This window comes from Hippocampus bargibanti, linkage group LG01 (genome assembly GCF_051943395.1).
Source record: "Hippocampus bargibanti isolate YZ-2025 linkage group LG01, ASM5194339v1, whole genome shotgun sequence".
Classification (NCBI taxonomy): domain Eukaryota; kingdom Metazoa; phylum Chordata; class Actinopteri; order Syngnathiformes; family Syngnathidae; genus Hippocampus; species Hippocampus bargibanti.
Window position 1 is genome coordinate 8,212,882 of NC_142734.1, and position 20,055 is coordinate 8,232,936.

Below are 20,055 nucleotides of genomic sequence, written 5' to 3' on the forward strand. Positions count from 1 at the left end.
TTTCTTTTCTCATTTTTCTCTTTTTTTCTTTTCTGTCTTTTTCCTTTTCTCTTTTTCCCACGCTCGGATGCTTATGCCCATTTGCAGTTTGTTTCACTTTCTCTGAAAACACGTGGTCTTGCCTGGCTGTTACATTTAAGTCTTACCTCCCCACCGACCCCGTTAACGAGTTCCTGTTTTGTTAAACAAAAAATAGATTCTGTAAGGTTACTGTTACGTTAAGGAAAAAAAACCCACAAAATTTCTCACCTGTTTAGAGTTGGTTTTGCGCTCGAGAAAGACATTTCATATGATTTTAATAAAGACTATTTGACATTGTTGGGGCGTTTTCTCTCAGACAGAACAGCCCATTCTGAACAATTTGATTGGTTAAACTCAGAAATGGGCGTTCCATTACTGTACCATCTATCCGAACAAGGAACAAGAAGCAATCTTCTTGCTTCTCTTCTGCTCCCTATTTTTATACGCCTACGCATAAACGGTAAGTTTCAGTATTTGTTTACATCCGCTGTGGTAATGTTGGACACGCCGTATGGGTGCTGAATTGACCAATACAAGTGAGCAACTTCAAAACTAATTAACGTGTGTTTAGCTTTAAATTTAACAAGCAGCTAGTGTTAAATACGTCTCAAATATTTGCAATGTGCTGTCATTGATATCTGTCTTGATAACCTGCGGTTCCGGGGAATGTCTGTTCGACGCTTGCGACCTCTTCAAAATAACGCAAACACACGTATTGTGCTTAAGATTTTTTTTATGGCTGTCTATTTACCACGACCGTTCACCTCCTGTGTTTTAATGTCGATATCTGTCTGACTATATCAGAAAACCTCCAACGCACAAATTGTGACGGATTTTTCCCCTTTAACTTTCGGAGTGCAACTGTCATATTGTCCGTGCGATTCACATTTTGAGATCAGATCATTTTCGAGAGGATCCAATTATGAAAGAATGACCAATTTATCTTTGAATAAGATGCGACATGTGTATGTGGGTTATATATTGGTGTGTCAGCGTTATCAATTAGTACTTAAGACCGACTAAGAGAGGGCACACTTGATTCTGGTACCAATAACTCGAGGGGGGAACTAGGATATGTTAGGTTTCATTTTCATTTCCCTGCTCGGCCTCGCGTTTATTTCTCCTTGGGAATAAAAAATGGCTGTGTCCAACCTATAAGGCGAGTGCTGTTGAAGACTGAACTTGTTTGAAAGTGTGTGTATGTGAGTGAATCAGAATCAGAATCAGAATCAGAATACCTTTATTCGTCCCGCAATGGGGAAATTTGCAGTCCACAGCAGCAATTGAAGAGGGATGGGGTTGGGGTGGGAGTGAAAGGATAGAAAACAAGATATTCTAAGCATAACAAAATACATACATATTACATACAGAATATTACATATTTGTGCAATCATTACAAAAACACCAAGTTGCACAGTTGTTGACAGCTCCATTCACGTCTGACCTTACTCTTGATTAGTCTTAATACAGGTACTTATCTCTTTCCAGCCACTTTCTCACAAAGGTGACTGTTGCTCACTTCTAACACAGTGCACTTAACATTTGTCATTATAAATGTAAGCATATATAAAAGCATAAGTATATCTTTATTAAAAGCACAAGTGTTCATTGCAGGCATAGTGCATCATTGCGTGCATAAACGTCCTTCATTACAAGCACTATGTATTGTACAATCAATTTATCATTCATAATATGCGAATGTATAACTAAAACATTAAGAATATTATTTTCAATCATTGTTTTGTGTTTACATATATCACTTGCGTTGAAATTTTGAGCATGACTGCCAATTTAGGAACACAAGCTGGAAAGACATACAGTCCCATAAATAAATAAAAAGGGCAGACTACTTTTTATTTCATTTTGACTTGAACGCTGCAGTGGCCAGTTGGAGGTTGAGTTTCTGTGGGTGAAGCCAAAGACTTAACAAAAACAGAAACCAACTCAAACATGGACAGAATGAATAATGTAAATACAAGTACCTCAGTGCAATAGATAAGGTAAGACAAAATATTTCACATCAACTGTAAGAATAATTTGTGGAAAATACATCATTTTATGCCAGCATGAAAATCACCAGACTTTAGGTCATATCACATGCAGTGTATTTCTGTAGTTGTTATCCGTTGTTTAAAATGACAAGTTATCGAAATGTGATTTAAATATAAATTACACTAAACATTTATTTTCACTGTTTTACAAGAACTTTATACTTCTCTTTCCGGGCTCGAATCATTGCTTCTAGACCAGGCATGGGCAAACTACGGCCCGCGGGCCACATACGGCCCGTTAGGCTTTTCAATCCGGCCCGCCGAACTTGCCCAAATTATAGTACAAACAGTGTCTAAAACTCATGACAAAAAGCTAGCGAACAACAGGGCAGATAACTGAAAAGTTGCCTGCCCCATTTTTTCCAACTTGAAGCAAAATGAGACCAATCCCATTAAGAAACATTGTCGCAAAGTATAAAGTTTTTTTTTAAATCAAGAATGCACCAACTACAAATGCTACCTTGCTTACTTTACAGCAAATGGGTATGGCTGTAAATTTTGCTACAGTAGTCGATTGTCATTGTGGTGCACAATGCAACGTTTGCATTGATTCCTACGAGCCACTAAGCCCCTTTCATAAGTCTCACGTACACGTTACAGTCACGGTTTAATGTAAATTTACGTTTTGTAGCGTCACATATGTCGTTAGCTTCTTTTGAATCTTTCTTCTAGTTTGAGGTTCTGTGCATCTATTTTGGAAAATGACATGCAATTGCACGACTTTGTAACGCTTGCGAAAGTCCGGAAGAAAGAAGCAGGCTTCTGATTGGCTGCCGAGCCGAGTATGCAAATTTCAACTGCAGGTAGTCTATGTTTGTGTGCTCGGCGACGGTACACGTGTTTTGTTAGCGCGTGAAGGCGAGAGCGTCAGTGAGGAGTTTGTTGAGCGCGCGGTCAGGACAAACCATCTATGATTTGGCGGAATTTAACACGAGTAGGTATTATTGAGCTTGAATATTTCGTTGTGTAATAATATGTTTTGAATGTTGAAAGTGATTCCATTTTTCAATAAATGTTGATTTCTTTGCCCCTTCGATGGAAACTTAAAAACAGACGCAATCTTGATAAATCACAGCGCATATGTTATTTTAATCTATTTCCATTTCCTCCTCCAAGTATCTGCGAAATAGTTTGTAAATGCCATATCTTGCATATTCCTTGAGACAAATTTATTAACTGATCAGGGATATTTTTCACATTTGAAAGACAGTTAATAAATTGGGTTGTAGTGTTTTTACTGTGCTATGAGGTTTGTACATACTACATTTAAAGGACAACCGGCACCATTTTTTGTTTTTGTTTCCCACTGACATCAGAAAAACGTTTTATAGCATCTAAAATACCCAAATCAGGCAGGCTGATATTTTTAGTTAAATGAAAAACACCAATAAAAATGACTTCAAAATGAATCCGGAAATGGCCAGTTTCAGAAGGTTGCTCGAGAATCAAAACAATGGCTTCAGATTCGGAGAAGATGTTTTCTTGTTCTTGTTCTTCTGAAGAGGAAAGCATAAATGTTTGCAATTGATTCTAGGAGTCCTCCCATATCAATTCGAGCCGTCAATGACAGCAATGTAGCACCCAGAAAAAGCAGAAGATTGCGCCCAAGCTCCGTTGGAAATGGGCTGATTTGTCAGCTGGGAATTTTGTGTCAGCGAATATCAAATAGTTGTCTTGGTGCAACACACAACGATTCACCATGGCGTTATTTATGTGTTTTCCTTCTAATTTCGCCATCAACACGGATTAACACGAAGTTTTCAGACTAAACAAAGTACCCAAAATGCATTGTATGTCGCTTTCTCGGTCAGGGCGGTCCAAACGTGACGTCACATGGGGATCGTCATCAACTCGAAAACAAGACTTCATATATTCAGCGCAAGTCTTAAAACGTAAACTATAGCTATATGCTGTGGAATCTTTGTAAAATACGCTCAGTCGAAGTCATTTGAAGTGATTTTATAAATTATGGACATAACTTGTTCGGAGTATTTCCGGCCCAAACACTCCCTCCAAATGCTCCTGGCCCGGCCCCTCTGTCAAATTTTAGAACCCAATGCGGCCCGCGAGTCAAAAAGTTTGCCCACCCCTGTTCTAGACTCTTGCCTGACTTCTTTTACACAGGTACTATCTGTAAGGATTGTGACAATATTTGCCACATCTGCACCTTGACCTGAGATAACACAATTAAATTACTTAACCTTATTTTCCAAGACTTTTTTTACCCATTGGTTAGGAGATGGCTCAGTGGAACCAACTTCAGATGCTAGACTCTAAGTACCTGGAGCAGGTGGACCTCCTTTACAATGACTCATTCCCCATGGACATCAGAGAGTACCTGTCCAAGTGGATTGAGAGCATCGACTGGTGAGATTACAGCCGACAAACAATGAAAGATGCCATACAGAGGCTAACCAATATCATAATTGCCGCAATGTTACATCCCTTTAAGTTATATATATTTGAACACAGCAACACATCAAGACAGACAATGTAGAAATGCTCACAGGCATACATTCCTGGCCATGGATACTACATGTATATGTCTGTACTATGCTGTTCCAATGTTGACGACCAGGACACATCAGAAGGAGCCGCACAATCACCATTAAATATTCTGATGCCCAACATTTTAAAATTCTCTCCTAATATGTTACGACTTCATGTTTTTATAAAGTACAGTGTTGAGTGCTATTTTCCTAAAATAGGAAATACATTATAAAGACCAACCCAGTAAATGAAAACAAAGAAGTTGGGCGTATTTTTGTTCTCTTTTTGTGGAATACTGGGACAGATTAAATAGCATTTCCGTTTACAGTACAGTATATCACTTTGCAACTATTTTAGATAGGAGTGTTTTGAGTGAAGAATGTGGTCAAAGAAAGAAATTTAACTTGTAACGTGTTGAGTTAAAAGTTTTTGGTACCTGGGCCTACTACTGCAATCACATTTCTATGATATAAATCATCGAAACTATACAAAAACCCATAATTTACATAATCTATTTTTAAAATAATAACATGGCAATATAGGAAGAATACAAATGGCGGAGAGTGGGCCCCTGGTATTAGAAGTATTTTGTGGTGTAAAAATATGCAAACTGTCCAATTAGTTGAAAAGAAAATTGGAATAACTGTGGAGATGTTACCATTAAACGTTTTCCATAAAGAATAATGTTGCCCCTCCCAAAAAATACAAAAAAATATTCACCAAATATTTGACAAAATAATGAAAGAGAATTGGTGAAACCGGGGATGCTGAAATGAAAGAATGCAGGATTTATCATACATCCTACAAAAAAGGACTGATTATAAAAACATATTGAATTGTATAGATCAGTGCATAATGCCAAGCCCAAGTAGGCTGTATAATCTTTTACTTTGACCGACAAAGCAAAAGACAGAAAAATTGTGTAATCGTTGAGGGCCAAGTAAGAAATCATTTGAAATTCGAACGGATCTGCTAATATAATCGAAGTTGCATGAAATAGCATTCCTAATTGTGTAGACTCTGGGTAGGTTTTTTTTTTCTTTCTAATTGGCCCCAGAAAAATCAGGCAGCTAAGACGAACAAATGGGCTTTTCGGAGTAAACGAATAACCTTACATGGAATAAATATTACCTCATAATATCATATCTACTCTTAATATTGAGTTGGGGCACTGATCAGCACATCCTCTGTTTTGTGCGGGTATCCTCAGGGAATTGGTGGCATGTCAAGAATCATTAGCCATCGTGCGCTTTCATGAACTCTTATCCCAACTGGATGACCAACATAGCCGCTTTGCTCTGGAGAACAACTTCCTACAGCAACATAACTGCCGTAAGATTAAGAGGAACCTCCAGGTCAGACTCCGCTGTGCCACCCCTAGCCCAGAACCCACTCCCGCGCTTTGTAATTAATTACCGTATTATCCATGTGTAAGGTCCACCCAAAAGCCTTCATTTTCTTCATAAGATAACCCTGCGCCTTATACGCAGGTGCGCCTTATATATGAAGTAACATTGAACCACAACAGGTCTCACAACTACTGTCAGCAGCCACCGACTCCATTTTTCCCTGTAGAAGAAGTAGTGCGTAATATTAGCCTCTACTGTAGTGCCTTATCATATGGTGTGCCTTATATTTGGGAAACCTTTGTATTTTCATTCATAAAAAGTGCACCTTATAGTCCGGTGGCCCTTATATATGTAAAAAGTTTGAAAATTCATAATTCATTGGGGGGTGCGGCTTACACCCCGGAAAATACGGTATGTCATCTTGAAGTTCACCTGTGCTATTACAAGTCATCGTCGTGATATTTTAGAGGTTTGTGCGAAATTGGTTTGACTTGAATTGTAACAGATGAATGTCGGATTGTATTTATATCTGACATTTATGTTTGTATTTGTTATTTATTATTCATTACTTTTTCTTTTTTCACAAATGGTCGGTCGGGTACTTTATATTTCTTTAAAATGACAAAGAAGCTAATCGGTTTCATTGATGCAATTGTTTTCCAGGATCGATTCCAGGATGACCCAGTGCACATGGCCATGATCATTTCAAAGAACCTAAAGGATGAGCGCATGATCCTTGCATGCGCAAGGACCACCATGGTAAAACTGCCCTTGTACTTTCAACAAAACTATTGGACGAATGACTTGGGATTTATATCTTCCAGACATTAAGTTAAAACCGGAATGTAAAAATTGCAGGAAGGTGAGGGAATGGCGCCAGCCATGGTGGTGGAGAAACAGAAACTGGGCGGCAAAGTAAAGGAGATGCGGGAGAGAGCTCAGGTAATGCATTGGCCATATTTCATGCGCTCTGCTTCTGGTTTGACTTTGCTGATGTTTCCAATATTCTTAGCAAATTTGCGTTTCAGGTGGCAGATCAAACCATAAAAAACCTGGAGGATCAGCAAGATGAATATAACTTCAAGTTCAACACGCTGAGGAGCAGAGGTGACCATGCCAGTGTAAAAGGCTAGGAGATATAAAAGTTACATAAGTGGAACTGACATGAGGGCTTGGGTGCTTCCGTAGAGAACGAAATGAACGATATGGTGCCAAAGGAAGTGGAGAGGGAGAAGATGGTCATCACTCGGATGTGCTTGGAACTGAAAACCAAACGGCAGGTTGGTTCATCCTTGGATTGATGCGGGCAAATTGGATACCACGCGAGCGACAGTGTCTGCATCAACCATGGCTGTCGTGTGAAATCAAAAGAAACAATAATGTCGACAAAAACACACATGGTTTTATTTGATAAGTATCTAATCAAATTGATATTATTAGTGACAGTAAAAAAAATCGTCATGTCAACGTTTGCCTAATCAGGACGTGATGCTCCAGCTGACGGAGCTCCTGAGTGTGACGCAAGTGTTGCTGTCGGACCTGATCAATGAGGAGCTGCCCGAGTGGAAGCGGCGGCAGCAGATTGCCTGCATCGGCGGTCCGCCCAACGCCTGCCTGGATCAGCTGCAGAACTGGTGAGCGCCGACACTATCGCTAATATACGACCTCTCCATGGTTATCTTGATTTAGCGCTCAGATTTATTCCATAACTCACCTGCAGATCAAATACTGTACATATTTGTGCTCCGTGGCTCTTGTAAATGTTTTCATTTTGTATTTCTGTGTTTGGCGGCTTATAACTTTCAATAGTCAAAAGCCCCCTGCCCCCATTTCACTCACGTGGCAGCATACGCAATACTCAAGTTTAAGAAAAAAGTGACCAAGCGATGGCTCTGATCAGCAAATCCTGGTCTCGTGCAGGTTCACCACAGTAGCAGAGACTCTTCAACAGTTTCGCCAGCATCTGAAGAAGCTGCTAGAGCTGGAGCAGAAGTTTACATATGAAAGTGACCCCATCACTTTGAAGAAAGACTTTCTAGAGGTCCGAGCCCTGGAGCTGCTGAAGACCCTCCTCTCCAAGTAACATCAGTGATCCTCTCTTGGCCAGTTGCTCATTGTCAGAGATGTTCGCTCGGACACTGAACAAAGGCTCAAACACAGGAAGATAGTTTTCATGAAGCACAGGCGCAGTTTTCATGAAGCCACTTCGTGTGCGCTTCTTCGACCGACGGCCAACCTCTGCAGCCCTCTGCCAAGCTATTGATTGAGTGTATATGCAAATTTAAAGGGCAACCGGCGTCACTTTTTTGTTTCTTAACGGACATCAGAAAAACGTTTTATAGCATCTAAAATACCCAAAACACGCAGTATGATATTTTTATTCAAATGCAAAACACCTATAAAAATGACTTAAAGTGTCCAAAATCTGCAAAAAATTGAGCTGCATTTTCAGAAAGTCCCGCCCCCAGTTTGTGGCGTCACGCCAAGACGTCTTCATTGCTTGAGAATCAAAATAATGGCTTCAGATTCGGATAATATGCTTTCTTGTTACACCTCCAGTTATGAATATGATTCAAATAGTTCTGAAGAGGAAACATACATGTTTGCAATCGATTGAAGAATTTATTCCATGCCATTTTGAGGCAACATTGGGGAGAAACAATCACCAGAAAAGAGGCACAAAATGGCGACCTCCTGTGGCCACTTCCGTTTCCACAGGCTGATAAATTCCTTATATGGAGCTTGGACACCCTCTTCTGGCGGCTTTATGGTGAAACAAGATTTTCAGACCAAATAATACAGCAAAATACATTGACGTGATGGAAGGACTGCTACAATGTCTTTTTTTACGGTCAGGGGGCGTTCCTTTAGTGACGTCACGTACGGACTCGTCACCAACTCAAAAACAAGACTTCTTGAATATTCAGCGCGAGTCTTAAAACGTAAAATATAGCTATATGCGGTGGAATATTTTTAAAATATGCTCAGTAGAAGTCATTTGAAGCCATTTTACAAATTATGGACACAACTTGTCCGGAGACGTCGGTTGTCCTTTAAGTGGTACATTAGTAAAACACAGCCTTTTTGATTTGAATACCACACTCTTGGATGTCTCTTGGACACTCCTCCAAGTCGTCCTCAAACACCAACATCCATAAACCAACATAACGTTGACATTTCAATGGGTGGCCTTTCCATGAACTGATAGATTTATAACCTGGCTAATGAGCTCTTCCTGTGCAGGAGTTTATCAAGTTCTACATTCCGCCCAAGGCTAGATTTCTTACTCGAGGATGACAGTGTAACAGGCTAGGTCTGTTCTGATCACAGTGCACAAGAAACCATTGTGTATTGCAGTCGTTTCAGCCAGCGAAGCATACAACAGGATGAACCTTTTAAACATGATAACTTCTATTCTCTATCACTCATCCAATGTGGTGAAGCTCATGTGCTATTTTTTAAATTATGTATTCATTTGTGATCAGCGCTTTGGTTGTGGAGCGGCAGCCCTGCATGCCCACCCACCCTCAGAGGCCCCTGGTGCTTAAAACCAACATTCAGTTCACCGTCAAATTACGGTAAAAGAAACGGCTCAGCGAAGCATTCGGCAAACAAGCATATATACGATACTAATTCCAGACTGGCATTTTCTTGCCATCCATCTGTTATGTTTGTTTAGGTTCCTGGTGAAGCTGCCTGAGTTCAACTACCAGCTCAAAGTCAAGACGCTATTTGACAAGTACAGTCTCATGCTGCCACAAACACGACAGTACTTTGCAAGAACTTGCCATTAATGTGCTCTCTTGATCTTTTCAGAGATGTGACGGAAAAGAAAGGGTATGTCTCCTTTCTCACACTTGTTCCATGCAGTAAGTCAAATAGCAGTGAGAGATCCACGTGTCTTTTAGGTTCCGTAGGTTCAACATCTTGGGAACAAACACAAAAGTCATGAACATGGAGGAGTCCAACGGCAGCTTGGCGGCGGAGTTCAGACATCTGGCAAGTCTTGTTTTATTTCACAGTTGAATTGGTGAGATTTTAATAAAAAGTTGGGGGCATTTGGTCTTTTCATCAAGTAATTGGACAAGTTGCTGTTGTCCACCAAAGAGCCTAAACCTCTGGAATTCTCTGGAGGCCAAAGATAAAGACACAAAAAAATGGCACTTTTTCTGTTGTTAAACCCTAGAAGACATTGTATTGTAAATCAGTCAACTGTTTTGCCTCTAATTCATAGCTTGTTTAAGCAACCCCAAAACAAGTGCTTTTATTCATCATATATATATATATATATATATTAGGTAATCCGTTGATTAATCGGTGTCAGAGATGTTTGGTCAGACACTGTGAACAAAGGCTCGAACACAGGGAGATTGTCTTTTACTGCCGTCAGGGGACCTCGCCATTCATGACTGACGCCAAACTTCTGCAGCTCTCTGCCAAGATATTTATTGGGAATATATGCAAATTTAAAGGACAACTGACATATTGTTTCCTAACTGGCATCAGAAAAACGTTTTATAGCATCTAAAATGCCCAAAACACGCCGGCTGATGTTTTTAGTCAAATGCAAAACACCAATAAAAATGACTTAACATGTCCCAAAACTGCCACAAAATGAGCTCGGAACTGCGGAGATTCAGAAAGTCCCGCCCCCTTGTTCGTGACGTCGCGCCAGGATACTCCTTCACAAACTGCTTTTCTCCAGAATCAAAACAATGGCTTCAGAGAGTTCAGATTCGGAGAAGATGCTTTCTTGTTACTTATCCAGTTATGAATATGGTCGCAACTTGTCCGGAGGTGTCGGTTGTCCTTTCAGTGAAACATTAGTAAAACAGTCTTCTTGATTTAAATTCCACGCCCCTGGACGTCACAAGCACCAACAACTGTAAAACAACAGAACGTAGATCTTTAATTGGTTGTCATTTCCATGAACTGATAAATTTGCAACCTGGCTCATGACCTCTTCTGACAAAGTAGTTTACCAAGCCGTAAATTAGTCCAAGGCCAGATCTCCTACACAAAGATGACATTTAAACAGGCTGTGTCTGTTCACCTCAGATTGACCTCAGATTTTCTGTGCTTCCACTGCGGGCCTTCTAAATATGAAACGTTTCAATATGATGACTTCTATTCTCTATCAATCGGTTATCGGAATTTTATTGTGCCAAATATAAAAATTGGCATCAAGAGAATCCATATCGGTTCAGCTCTAATTTTCACATCACGAGTGAACACCAAGCAATCGATAAATTATATCAGACTTTAAACAGGAAGTGGTTACCCTCCCCCAAAAAAACAAGAATTCAAACAGGAAGTTGTCACTGAGCTTTGAATGTCTCAGTAATGAACCGGTCACAACATAGATACAAACAAACTGGAAAATAACAGAAATGGATAGAAGTACCATATTTTCCGGTGTATAAGGCGCACCCAAAGGCCTTCATTTTCTTCAAAAGATAATCCTGCACCTTATACGCATGTGTGCCTTATATGCGAAGTAATATTGCGCCAGAACAGGTCTCACAATGACTGTCAGCAGCCACCGACTCCATTTCCCACTGTAGAAGAAGTCGTGTGTAACCCTAGCCTCGACTGTAGCGCCTTATAATGTGGTGTGCCTTATATTTGGAAAACCTTGATATATTTGGAAATCATGTTTTCACTCATTGAAGGTGCGCCTTATATATGGAAAAGGTTTGAAAATGCAACATTCAGTCGAGGTGTGCTTTTTACACCGGAAAATACGCTAGTTTTCTTGGAAATGTTCATACATGGAACACCTTCTCTGAAGGTTTCCATTCAGCTCCTTGATTGAACTAAAAGTTTTACTTCTTGACCTCTTTCAGCAATTAAAAGAGCAGAAAGTCACAGGAAACCGAAACAGTGAGGTACGACGAAATGGTTACTACTTTTAGTACTTTGCACCATTCCGCTCTGACTTCAAAATACGCCGACACGGCTGTGTTGCTATTTCTAGGTCCCGCTGATAGTCACAAAGGAGCTTCACTCTCTCAGTTTTGAGTCAGAGCTACAACTCAGCCAGTCTGGAACCAAGATCAAGCTGGAGGTGCGACTCTGCGAGTTGTGGAGATTTTGCCTGTGCTGCTGAGGAAAATGACCTGTGATTGTGTGGCAGGCGCTGTCTCTGCCTGTGGTGGTGATCTCCAACGTTTGCCAGCTGCCCAGCGGCTGGGCCTCCATCTTGTGGTACAACATGTTGACCAATGAGCCCAAGGTGAGCACATCAGCATATTTGTTGTTGGCCACTAACTCGGTGAAACGCGTGTATCGTCTGTTTGAGGGCAACTCATCAGGAAACAGTCCTGTGGATGAGGCTGTGCAACATTTTGACGGTACCTCAAGATTGTGCAAAAGTAGAAGTCTTCAAATAGGAAGTGGCCTCTGAGCTTAAAGTAGTGCTGTTCATATAATAATCATAATAAATTTAAGATAAATAATACTACATTTCAGATCTTCTTTTCCTTTCGGTTTTTCCCTTCAAGTGGTCGCCACCACAAATCAGTGTCCTCCATCTTTAGAGGTTTGATCCGCATGTTTGTTTTGGCCAAGCTTTTCCGTCGGATGCCCTTCCTGACACAACCCTCTGTATTTATCCGGGCTTGGGACCGGCACAAGAAGACTTATGTCCCTTTGTGGCTACAGAACAAGCATAAAAGTAAATCATAAACGATCAAATAATAATAACACATTTAAAATAAATAATAATACATTCAAGATAAATAATAATAATACATTTGAGATAAATAATGGGCCACTTAAATTATTTTCTGTTATAGTTAACTCATTCACTGCCAGACGTGCAAAAATGTGTCCACTCCAATGCCAGGGTTTTTGTAATTTTCACTCGAATTCCAGGCCCTACAGAATATTGAGTTTTAGGACTACATAAACATTCAACGCAGTGTAAAAACCTTAGGAATTTTTTTTCTGATGAAAGACCGTCTAAGTTATATGGGTCTGGAGTAATATGAGATGCAAGTGGGGGCGGTTGTACAAAAGACAAATGCTGCCCCTCGTGGAAGGGAAAAAACACTGCCAAAGGTTTGACCAGCGCTTTATTGGCACCCACCGCAAGAAAAAAACAAAACCCGAACAAATTCGAGATTGGCGCTCCACTTCATATTTTCAATTCTCGAATAAAGTCGGGAATGGCAGTGAATGAGTTAATAAACCTATGTTGTAAGTTGGTCCAATTTTTTTTTTAATTCTCTTATAGATTAACAAGGATACGATGTTTGCAGAAGTGTCATTATAACATTTTTATAAACAAATGAAAGTATTTATAGTCAGTTGGGTGGGCCGCGCAATGTTTCATTCTTCGTGGGGGGATGACACAAACATAATTGACAAGTACTGGCTTAGAGTGTCACAAAATGTTATTGGCATGTTGCGAGAGAGAAACTGGAAGAGTCATCGAAAGGCATACAAATGGACATCCTTGGAAATCCTCGTTCATCAAACACCTGAATTTTGGAGTTCATTTTGTTAACTCATCGATGACAAAGTTTCTTCAGCCGTCATCTGTACTTCTTTGAAGGACGTTTCACTTCTTATCCAAGAGGCTTCGTCAGCGAACTACATTTTTTGTTGGTAGTTTTGGCCCTATATATATCCCTACTGTCCAGACGTGGCGGTGCCAGACTCTGCTATAATTGGTCCCGTTGGGGGGAGCAGAGGACCACTCCATGCGGCTTCACTGATTACGTCTATTGTCCTGCCCGAGTATGGGGTCTACGACTGGCCTGATTGCACCATTTGCCCTGGTATCACCTCATCAGCATAACTAAGCCTATGTTACCTAAGAAGTACGTTGTAGGAATGATCCAAATTGAACCTCACGCCACCATGGCGATTTAGTGAAGGGTTTTGCTGTCTTATGAAAGTAGCTTCCTTCTCTCCCCTTTCAAATCTTGTTAACTCAATCACTGCCATTCAGAAATTTATTCAAGAATTAAAAATACGACGTGGAGTACCATTTCCAAATGTATTTGGATGTTGTTTTTTTTTTCTTTTTTGGGTGCCGATAATGCACTGCCCATGGCCTCTGGCAATGTTTTTCCCTTCCACAAGAGGGCAGCATTTCCTTTTTTCCATGTTAGCGCTTTGTTCCAGCTTCAGCTGTTGTTAAAGCACTATATAAACCAATATGTATGTATTGCATTGTATCTGGGACAACCACCCTCGTTTCAAGCTCATATAACTCCAGACCCATCTAATTTAGGAATCATCTCTTTTTTTTCCTGATGAAAGAAGAGAGTGTATGGTTTCTTGTGCTGCATTGAATTGTTATGTAGTCTAAAAAGCTCAATATTCTGTGGGTCCTGGAATTCGAAAGACAATGATAAAAACCCTGGCTGGAGTGGACACATTTTTGCAAGTCTGGCAGTGAATGAGCTAAAAATGCACCAAGTTGTCGAAAACATACGTACTTCAATAATTGAACAGCTAAACGTGTGCTTTGGTAAGTTAGAAGAAATTCCATGCCCGATAGCCCAAACATTTGCTCAGTGGTTGACGAATGTTCTTTTTGGCCTGTCCATCTTTCCAGAACCTGCAGTTCTTCCTGTCTCCCCCTTCGGCCAAGTGGTCTGAACTCTCCGAGGTTCTGGGCTGGCAGTTCTCCTCTGTCACCAAGCGAGGCCTGAGCCAAGAGCAGCTCAACATGCTGGCCGACAAGCTTCTGGGTCAGACACCAAAGCATGAAAACACGTCAACCGTTCTCACATGTTCTTCTTGGGTTGATGAGAAGCATGCCTGACTTTCTGCAGGTCCCAAAGCTCAGCGGAATCCAGACGGGCTAATTAGCTGGAACAAGTTCTGCAAGGTAACAAACCGAAGGAAGCGGGACAGCCACGCGTGATGCCATTTGATAACGTGCTTGCATTTCCACTAAGACAAACATTCCTTTTGTGTAGCCACAAAATGCCAACGAGAAAGCGTTTCCATTCTGGCTGTGGATTGAAGGCATCCTGGATCTGATCAAGAGACATTTGCTTTTCCTCTGGAACGACGGGTGAGTCTTTGCTGTGTGGGATTCCTTTGATGTGGCCTTACTCACTCTCAATCGAAAGTGAACAGCAGCTCAGTTCAGCTTTGCTCGATAAAGCCACTCGAAAAATGCATCAGTTCAACTTGAAAGGTGGAAATACGGAATGTCCCAAGCACCAACAACTATAAACCAACAGAACCTAGACATTTTAATTGGTTGTCCTTTCCATGAACTGATAGATTTTTAACCTGGCTTATGACCTCTTCCTGTGAAGGAGTTTATCAAGTCGTAAATTAGTCCAAGGCCAGATCTCCTACAGGAAGATGACAGTTTAACAGGCCGTGTCTGTTCCCCTCAGATTGACCCCAGATTTTCTGGGCTTCCATTGTCGGCCTTTTAAATAACTAACTTATTTTCTGTCTATTCTCTATCACTTAGGAATAAACTTTTTTTTCCTGTTGATAGAAGAGAGTCTAATGTTTCTTACGCAACATTGAATATTTGTGTCGTCCTAAAAGTCAATATTCCGTGGATCCTGCAATTTGAGTGGAAATGACAAAACCCTGACATTGGAGTGGACACATTTGCACATTGTCTGGCAGTGAATGAGTTAACGTCCCCAGACATTACTCCAATCAATTGACCGGACTTGCGACTGTACGTTGCCTCTCCACGCAGTTTCATCCTGGGCTTCATCAGTAAGGAGCGTGAAAAGGCCCTGCTGAGTGACAAGTGCCCCGGTACCTTCTTGCTCAGGTTCAGCGAGAGCAGCAAAGAAGGCGCCATTACCTTCACGTGGATCGAACACGACGTGCACAGTAAGCAACAAAGCTGCTCTTCTTCATCTGTTCTACTTGTGCCCGAACCGACGTGATGTTGTTTCCTTCAGATAAGCCCATCTTCCACTCGGTGGAGCCATACACCAAGAAAGATCTGACCGCCGTCTCACTGGCCGACATCATCCGCACGTACAAGGTGATGGCGACCGATGACATCCCCGATAACCCGCTGCGCTTCCTTTACCCCGACATCCCAAAAGACGTGGCCTTTAAGAAGTACTATGCCAAAAACTCAGAGGGTAAGATATGTCACCACTTCGCGGAGGGCTTGGTTTCCATTAACCGCGATAAACGGGGGATTACTGTACTTCTCACCGCCATTGTTATTTATTCTTCATGGTTTGTATCCAACTGGTGTCCAGCTTCGGAGCCCATGGACGTGGAGAACACGGAGAAGAGCGGATACATGAAGACTGAGCTCATTTCCGTCTCAGAAGTGTAAGCCGCTTTATCAAACGAGGGGCGTGTTGTTTCGGCGAAACAGTCACCCGTCACTTGAGGTGACGGGTGACTTCACTCATCACCCTGCAGACATCCTACCCGGTTGCAGGAGAAAATGATGCCCATGTCGCCTGAGGACTACCGTTATTTGGAGCAGTCAGTCAGTTACACGGATATTGATGCGGTGAGACAAAAATTAATGACGCCAATACAAAGGCGTACTGACAATATCTTGATGAAGGTCATCAATGAAATCCAACAAAACACTTTTTTTTTGTCTTTTTTCTAACCAGATGGCGGCAGACTTTCAAAGTTAAAGGTGACCTGCAGAGAAAGGTTTTTTTTTTTTTCGTCAGGTCACCAAACGCAAGACGCCATTCTCCCTACATAACACATAATTTCAGAAATGTGTTCAAAGAAATGAGAAAAGATGGTTCAAACATCTACAACCATCACACGACTGGCTCGGTGTGGCGACTGACTCCCGATGGGACAAACTGAAAGTTGCAACTGTTCAACGCGTCGACTGTTATGTAATGTCGTTCTTATTAATAGTTACAATGGGCCCTGTTTACCTGACTGTGCAGTGTTTGATTTTCCACAGTTTAAATAGGATCAGTGTCGTTCAGGAGATCTTTGGAGGAGCAGATGCTCAAAAGTTCCAAACGACCCGTCCACACATAATACAAATAGAATGTGTACACAGATGCGTTTGTGGCCATTCAAGACACATTTATAGCACCCTGTTGAACAACTAGATAAGCAAATCGAGATCACGTCTTCTGGGAACGGTTCGGCAGATTCCAAATCCAATTTTATTTTGGGCTGGGTAAGAGCTGTAAAGACTTTCTTAGATACTTTCAAGTGCATTGCAGGTACAGTGATACCTCGGTTTCCAAACCCCTTGTCTTACGAACTTTTCGGTTTATGAACGTTAAATTTATGGAAATGTTACCTTGGCATACAAACTATTTTTCGGGATACACACAGAGCTGCCACTGAGTGATGTGTCGTTCGCGAATGAGCCCGTTCTCCTAAAAGAAAATGGCAGCCGGCTTGTTTTGGTCCTCTATTCCCCTCCCCAGTCTTCGGTTAAAGCCACGTGATTGGTCAAAAACGCAGCAGTGAGGGGAGGTGGTTTAAACATTAAAAAGACAAGCAGACGACAGAGAGAGTGACAAAATGATAGAAAACTGAAATTTGGACTTGTTTCAACTTTGATAGTTCAAAGGCAGAGTGTAGACTGCAAGGTTAAAATTCCATCAATCAGGCTCCGCAAATAACCCGCACTAGCCATAAGTTCAATTTGAAATGAAAAGACAAGCAAGGGAACCAGCTATTAATGATGTTTCTAGTGTGTCTGCTTTCATCTGTTGCTGTTGCGATATCACAACTTCCAAGATGTACAACCCAGAGCTCCTGAGACACTTTATGCAAAAAGCTATCCACTGCATCACGCCATCAACGACCATCACAAAGGTCAATAAAACGACTTTATTATACAGTACAGTTTATTTATTTAATTATAATACCATAGCACATTTATTATGCATAAAATAAGGTATATTTTGTGTAGTTTTAAGGCTTAAAAGATTAGAAAGTAGAAAAGTATGTTTTATGGGGACCTGGGGACGGATTATTCTCATTTTAATGGTTCCCTATGGGAAATTAATTTTTGGGATACACACTTTTCACCTTACATAGAACCAATTACGTTCATAAGCCAAGGTATCACTGTAATTGATGAGAACCAAATCCGAAAAGATGCTTGTCCTTAGCAGTTTACAGCAAAAAGGCACTTAAAATATACTAATATATACTGTCCTGTATATATTGCATTGGATTAGTCTTTATAAATCTAAATTTACATTTCACAGATATCCATGGTTGAGTAAAAAAAGTTATGAATACAAATCTATTTCACATTCTTCTTTTCCTTTTGGTTTTTCCCTTCAAGTGGTCGCCACAGCAAATCAGTGTCCTCCATCTTTAGAGGTTTGATCCACATGTTTGTTTTGGCCAAGCTTTTACATCTATTTCACATGAAAGGTCAATAAGAAGATATAAATACAAGTTATATTAATAATTGAATGTTACAGCTGTGAGAACCTTTTCTGGTGTAGAAAATAAGAATACATTACATTTTAAGCACCTTTCAAAGCTCTCAAGGCTCAAGACAAGCATAGATACTAAAATAAATAAAATACAATCACAAATAGAATGCAATAAATAAAATACAATTAGAAATAGAAACAAGAGAGAGAGAGCTACACAGAAAATGCAATTTTTAATAGGTGGCTTTTGAGATGGGACTTGAAGGTAGGAAGAGAATCGATGTTACGAATGTTGGGTGGGAAGAAGAGGATCTAAGGCAGGGGTGTCAAAGTCATTTTTTGCCGCGGGCCACATTGTAGTTATGGTTTCCTCTCGAGGGCCGTTTAGACCCATTAGAATGTTTAAATCCCTTCAAATATTACATATAGAGCACACAACAAATTAATGAATAACTCATTTTCAAATCTGAAGTCAAGAATAATGACTTTTATTGTGGTTGACATCCAAAAATATGACATTTTGGCTCAGATTTTAGCAATCATCATGGAATTTAACAAGTTTGATATGCTTTTGCGGGCCGAAAAAAATGATGTGGTGGGCCGGATTTGGCCCGCGGGCCTTGACTTTGACACCTGTGATCTAAGGGAATGAGAGGGAATAGAAATTTGAAAAAGGTCAGATAGGTATGGGGGGGATAGCTTTAAATGTATAAAGAAGAATTTTAAAGTGGAACATGTGTAAATTTAAGGCTGTTATTGAAACTAAAAGAATTGTGTTCATGTTTCTTTTTCGACTCCTGATTATTTAGTGTGCCATGATGATTGACCGGTTGACATTTCTGTTTCACCCTGCAAAGGCGCATGCATCGATTCCATCTCTGACATTCCTGTATGGAGTTTGTATGTTCCTCCCCTTTTCTATGTAGATTTTTCTTCCAGGTACTCCGGTTTGCTCCCACATTCCAAAGAACATGCATGGTAGGTTGCTGTGATTGTGAGTGTGAATGGTTGTTTTACGATGTCTGCCCTGCCTTGGGCTGGCTGCCCAAAGACAGCTGGCGTAGGCCACACATGTGACCAAGTTGACCTAAATTAAAATGCCGAATTAATTACTGCAGGTGATAATACACAAGGAGAAAAGGTTTGTGGGCTGTACATAAAACAAAAAAATGTCTAATACTTTATATGATTTGTTAGACAGTCATAAAATAATTATGAAATTAAAAAAATAATAATTACACATGAAAAAAAAACGTGCATTTTAAATAGCACAGCCACCTTATCCTTGTCCTTTGGCAACACAACATTCCTACTTAAACCGATAAACACGTTAAGGCAAAAATTAGTGCATCCAAAAGATAGGCTACCAAATGAAAAACAAAGTAATGTAGTTTATTCCATACATTGTAAGAATGAAAATTGTAAAGAGCAGTACATTGGGGAGACTCAACAAATTCTCAAAAAAAGACTATCAACATCGCAGGGATAATACTATTGGGCCTCAATCGGCAGTACGTATGCACCTAAAAGCTAGCAACCACTCATTTGACGACAATGAGGTTAAAATCTTAGCGACAAAACATAGATGGTTTGAAAGGGGAGTAAAAGAAGCGATTCTCATAAAACAACTCAATCCTTCATTAAACCGATCTGGTGGGGTGGGGTGCCACACTGTGTGCCGTTGCGTCACATTCCGTCATAATTTAATAATCTTAGCGCACAACGCCGTTACACTTAGAATACTTTTGTTTTTATCCCCCCCCCCACCCCTTTCAAATTGCTGCCGTAGATTGCAAATGT

General features: G+C 40.6%; 1 protein-coding gene across 2 annotated transcripts; it reads left to right on the top strand.

Moving 5' to 3' along the window:
- Positions 1-392: 392 nt before the first annotated feature.
- On the top strand, positions 393-19,039 carry stat1a (signal transducer and activator of transcription 1a). Of its 2 annotated transcripts, XM_088993781.1 has the most exons (24): positions 401-481; positions 4,287-4,439; positions 5,773-5,917; positions 6,575-6,670; positions 6,770-6,853; positions 6,940-7,018; positions 7,100-7,191; positions 7,394-7,545; positions 7,832-7,990; positions 9,397-9,489; positions 9,591-9,650; positions 9,728-9,748; positions 9,820-9,910; positions 11,758-11,799; positions 11,889-11,978; positions 12,048-12,146; positions 14,481-14,616; positions 14,701-14,756; positions 14,848-14,945; positions 15,600-15,739; positions 15,811-15,999; positions 16,123-16,198; positions 16,292-16,385; positions 16,495-19,039. In XM_088993781.1, exons 2-24 carry the CDS (start codon positions 4,312-4,314, stop codon positions 16,516-16,518), a joined length of 2,244 nt encoding a protein of 747 aa, XP_088849907.1. In that variant the 5' UTR covers positions 401-481; positions 4,287-4,311; the 3' UTR covers positions 16,519-19,039. The 2 variants fall into 2 exon arrangements, with proteins under 2 accessions (XP_088849915.1, XP_088849907.1); XM_088993789.1 differs by lacking the exon at positions 5,773-5,917 and having other exon boundaries at positions 393-481; positions 4,309-4,439.
- The last annotated feature ends 1,016 nt before the right edge of the window (positions 19,040-20,055 follow it).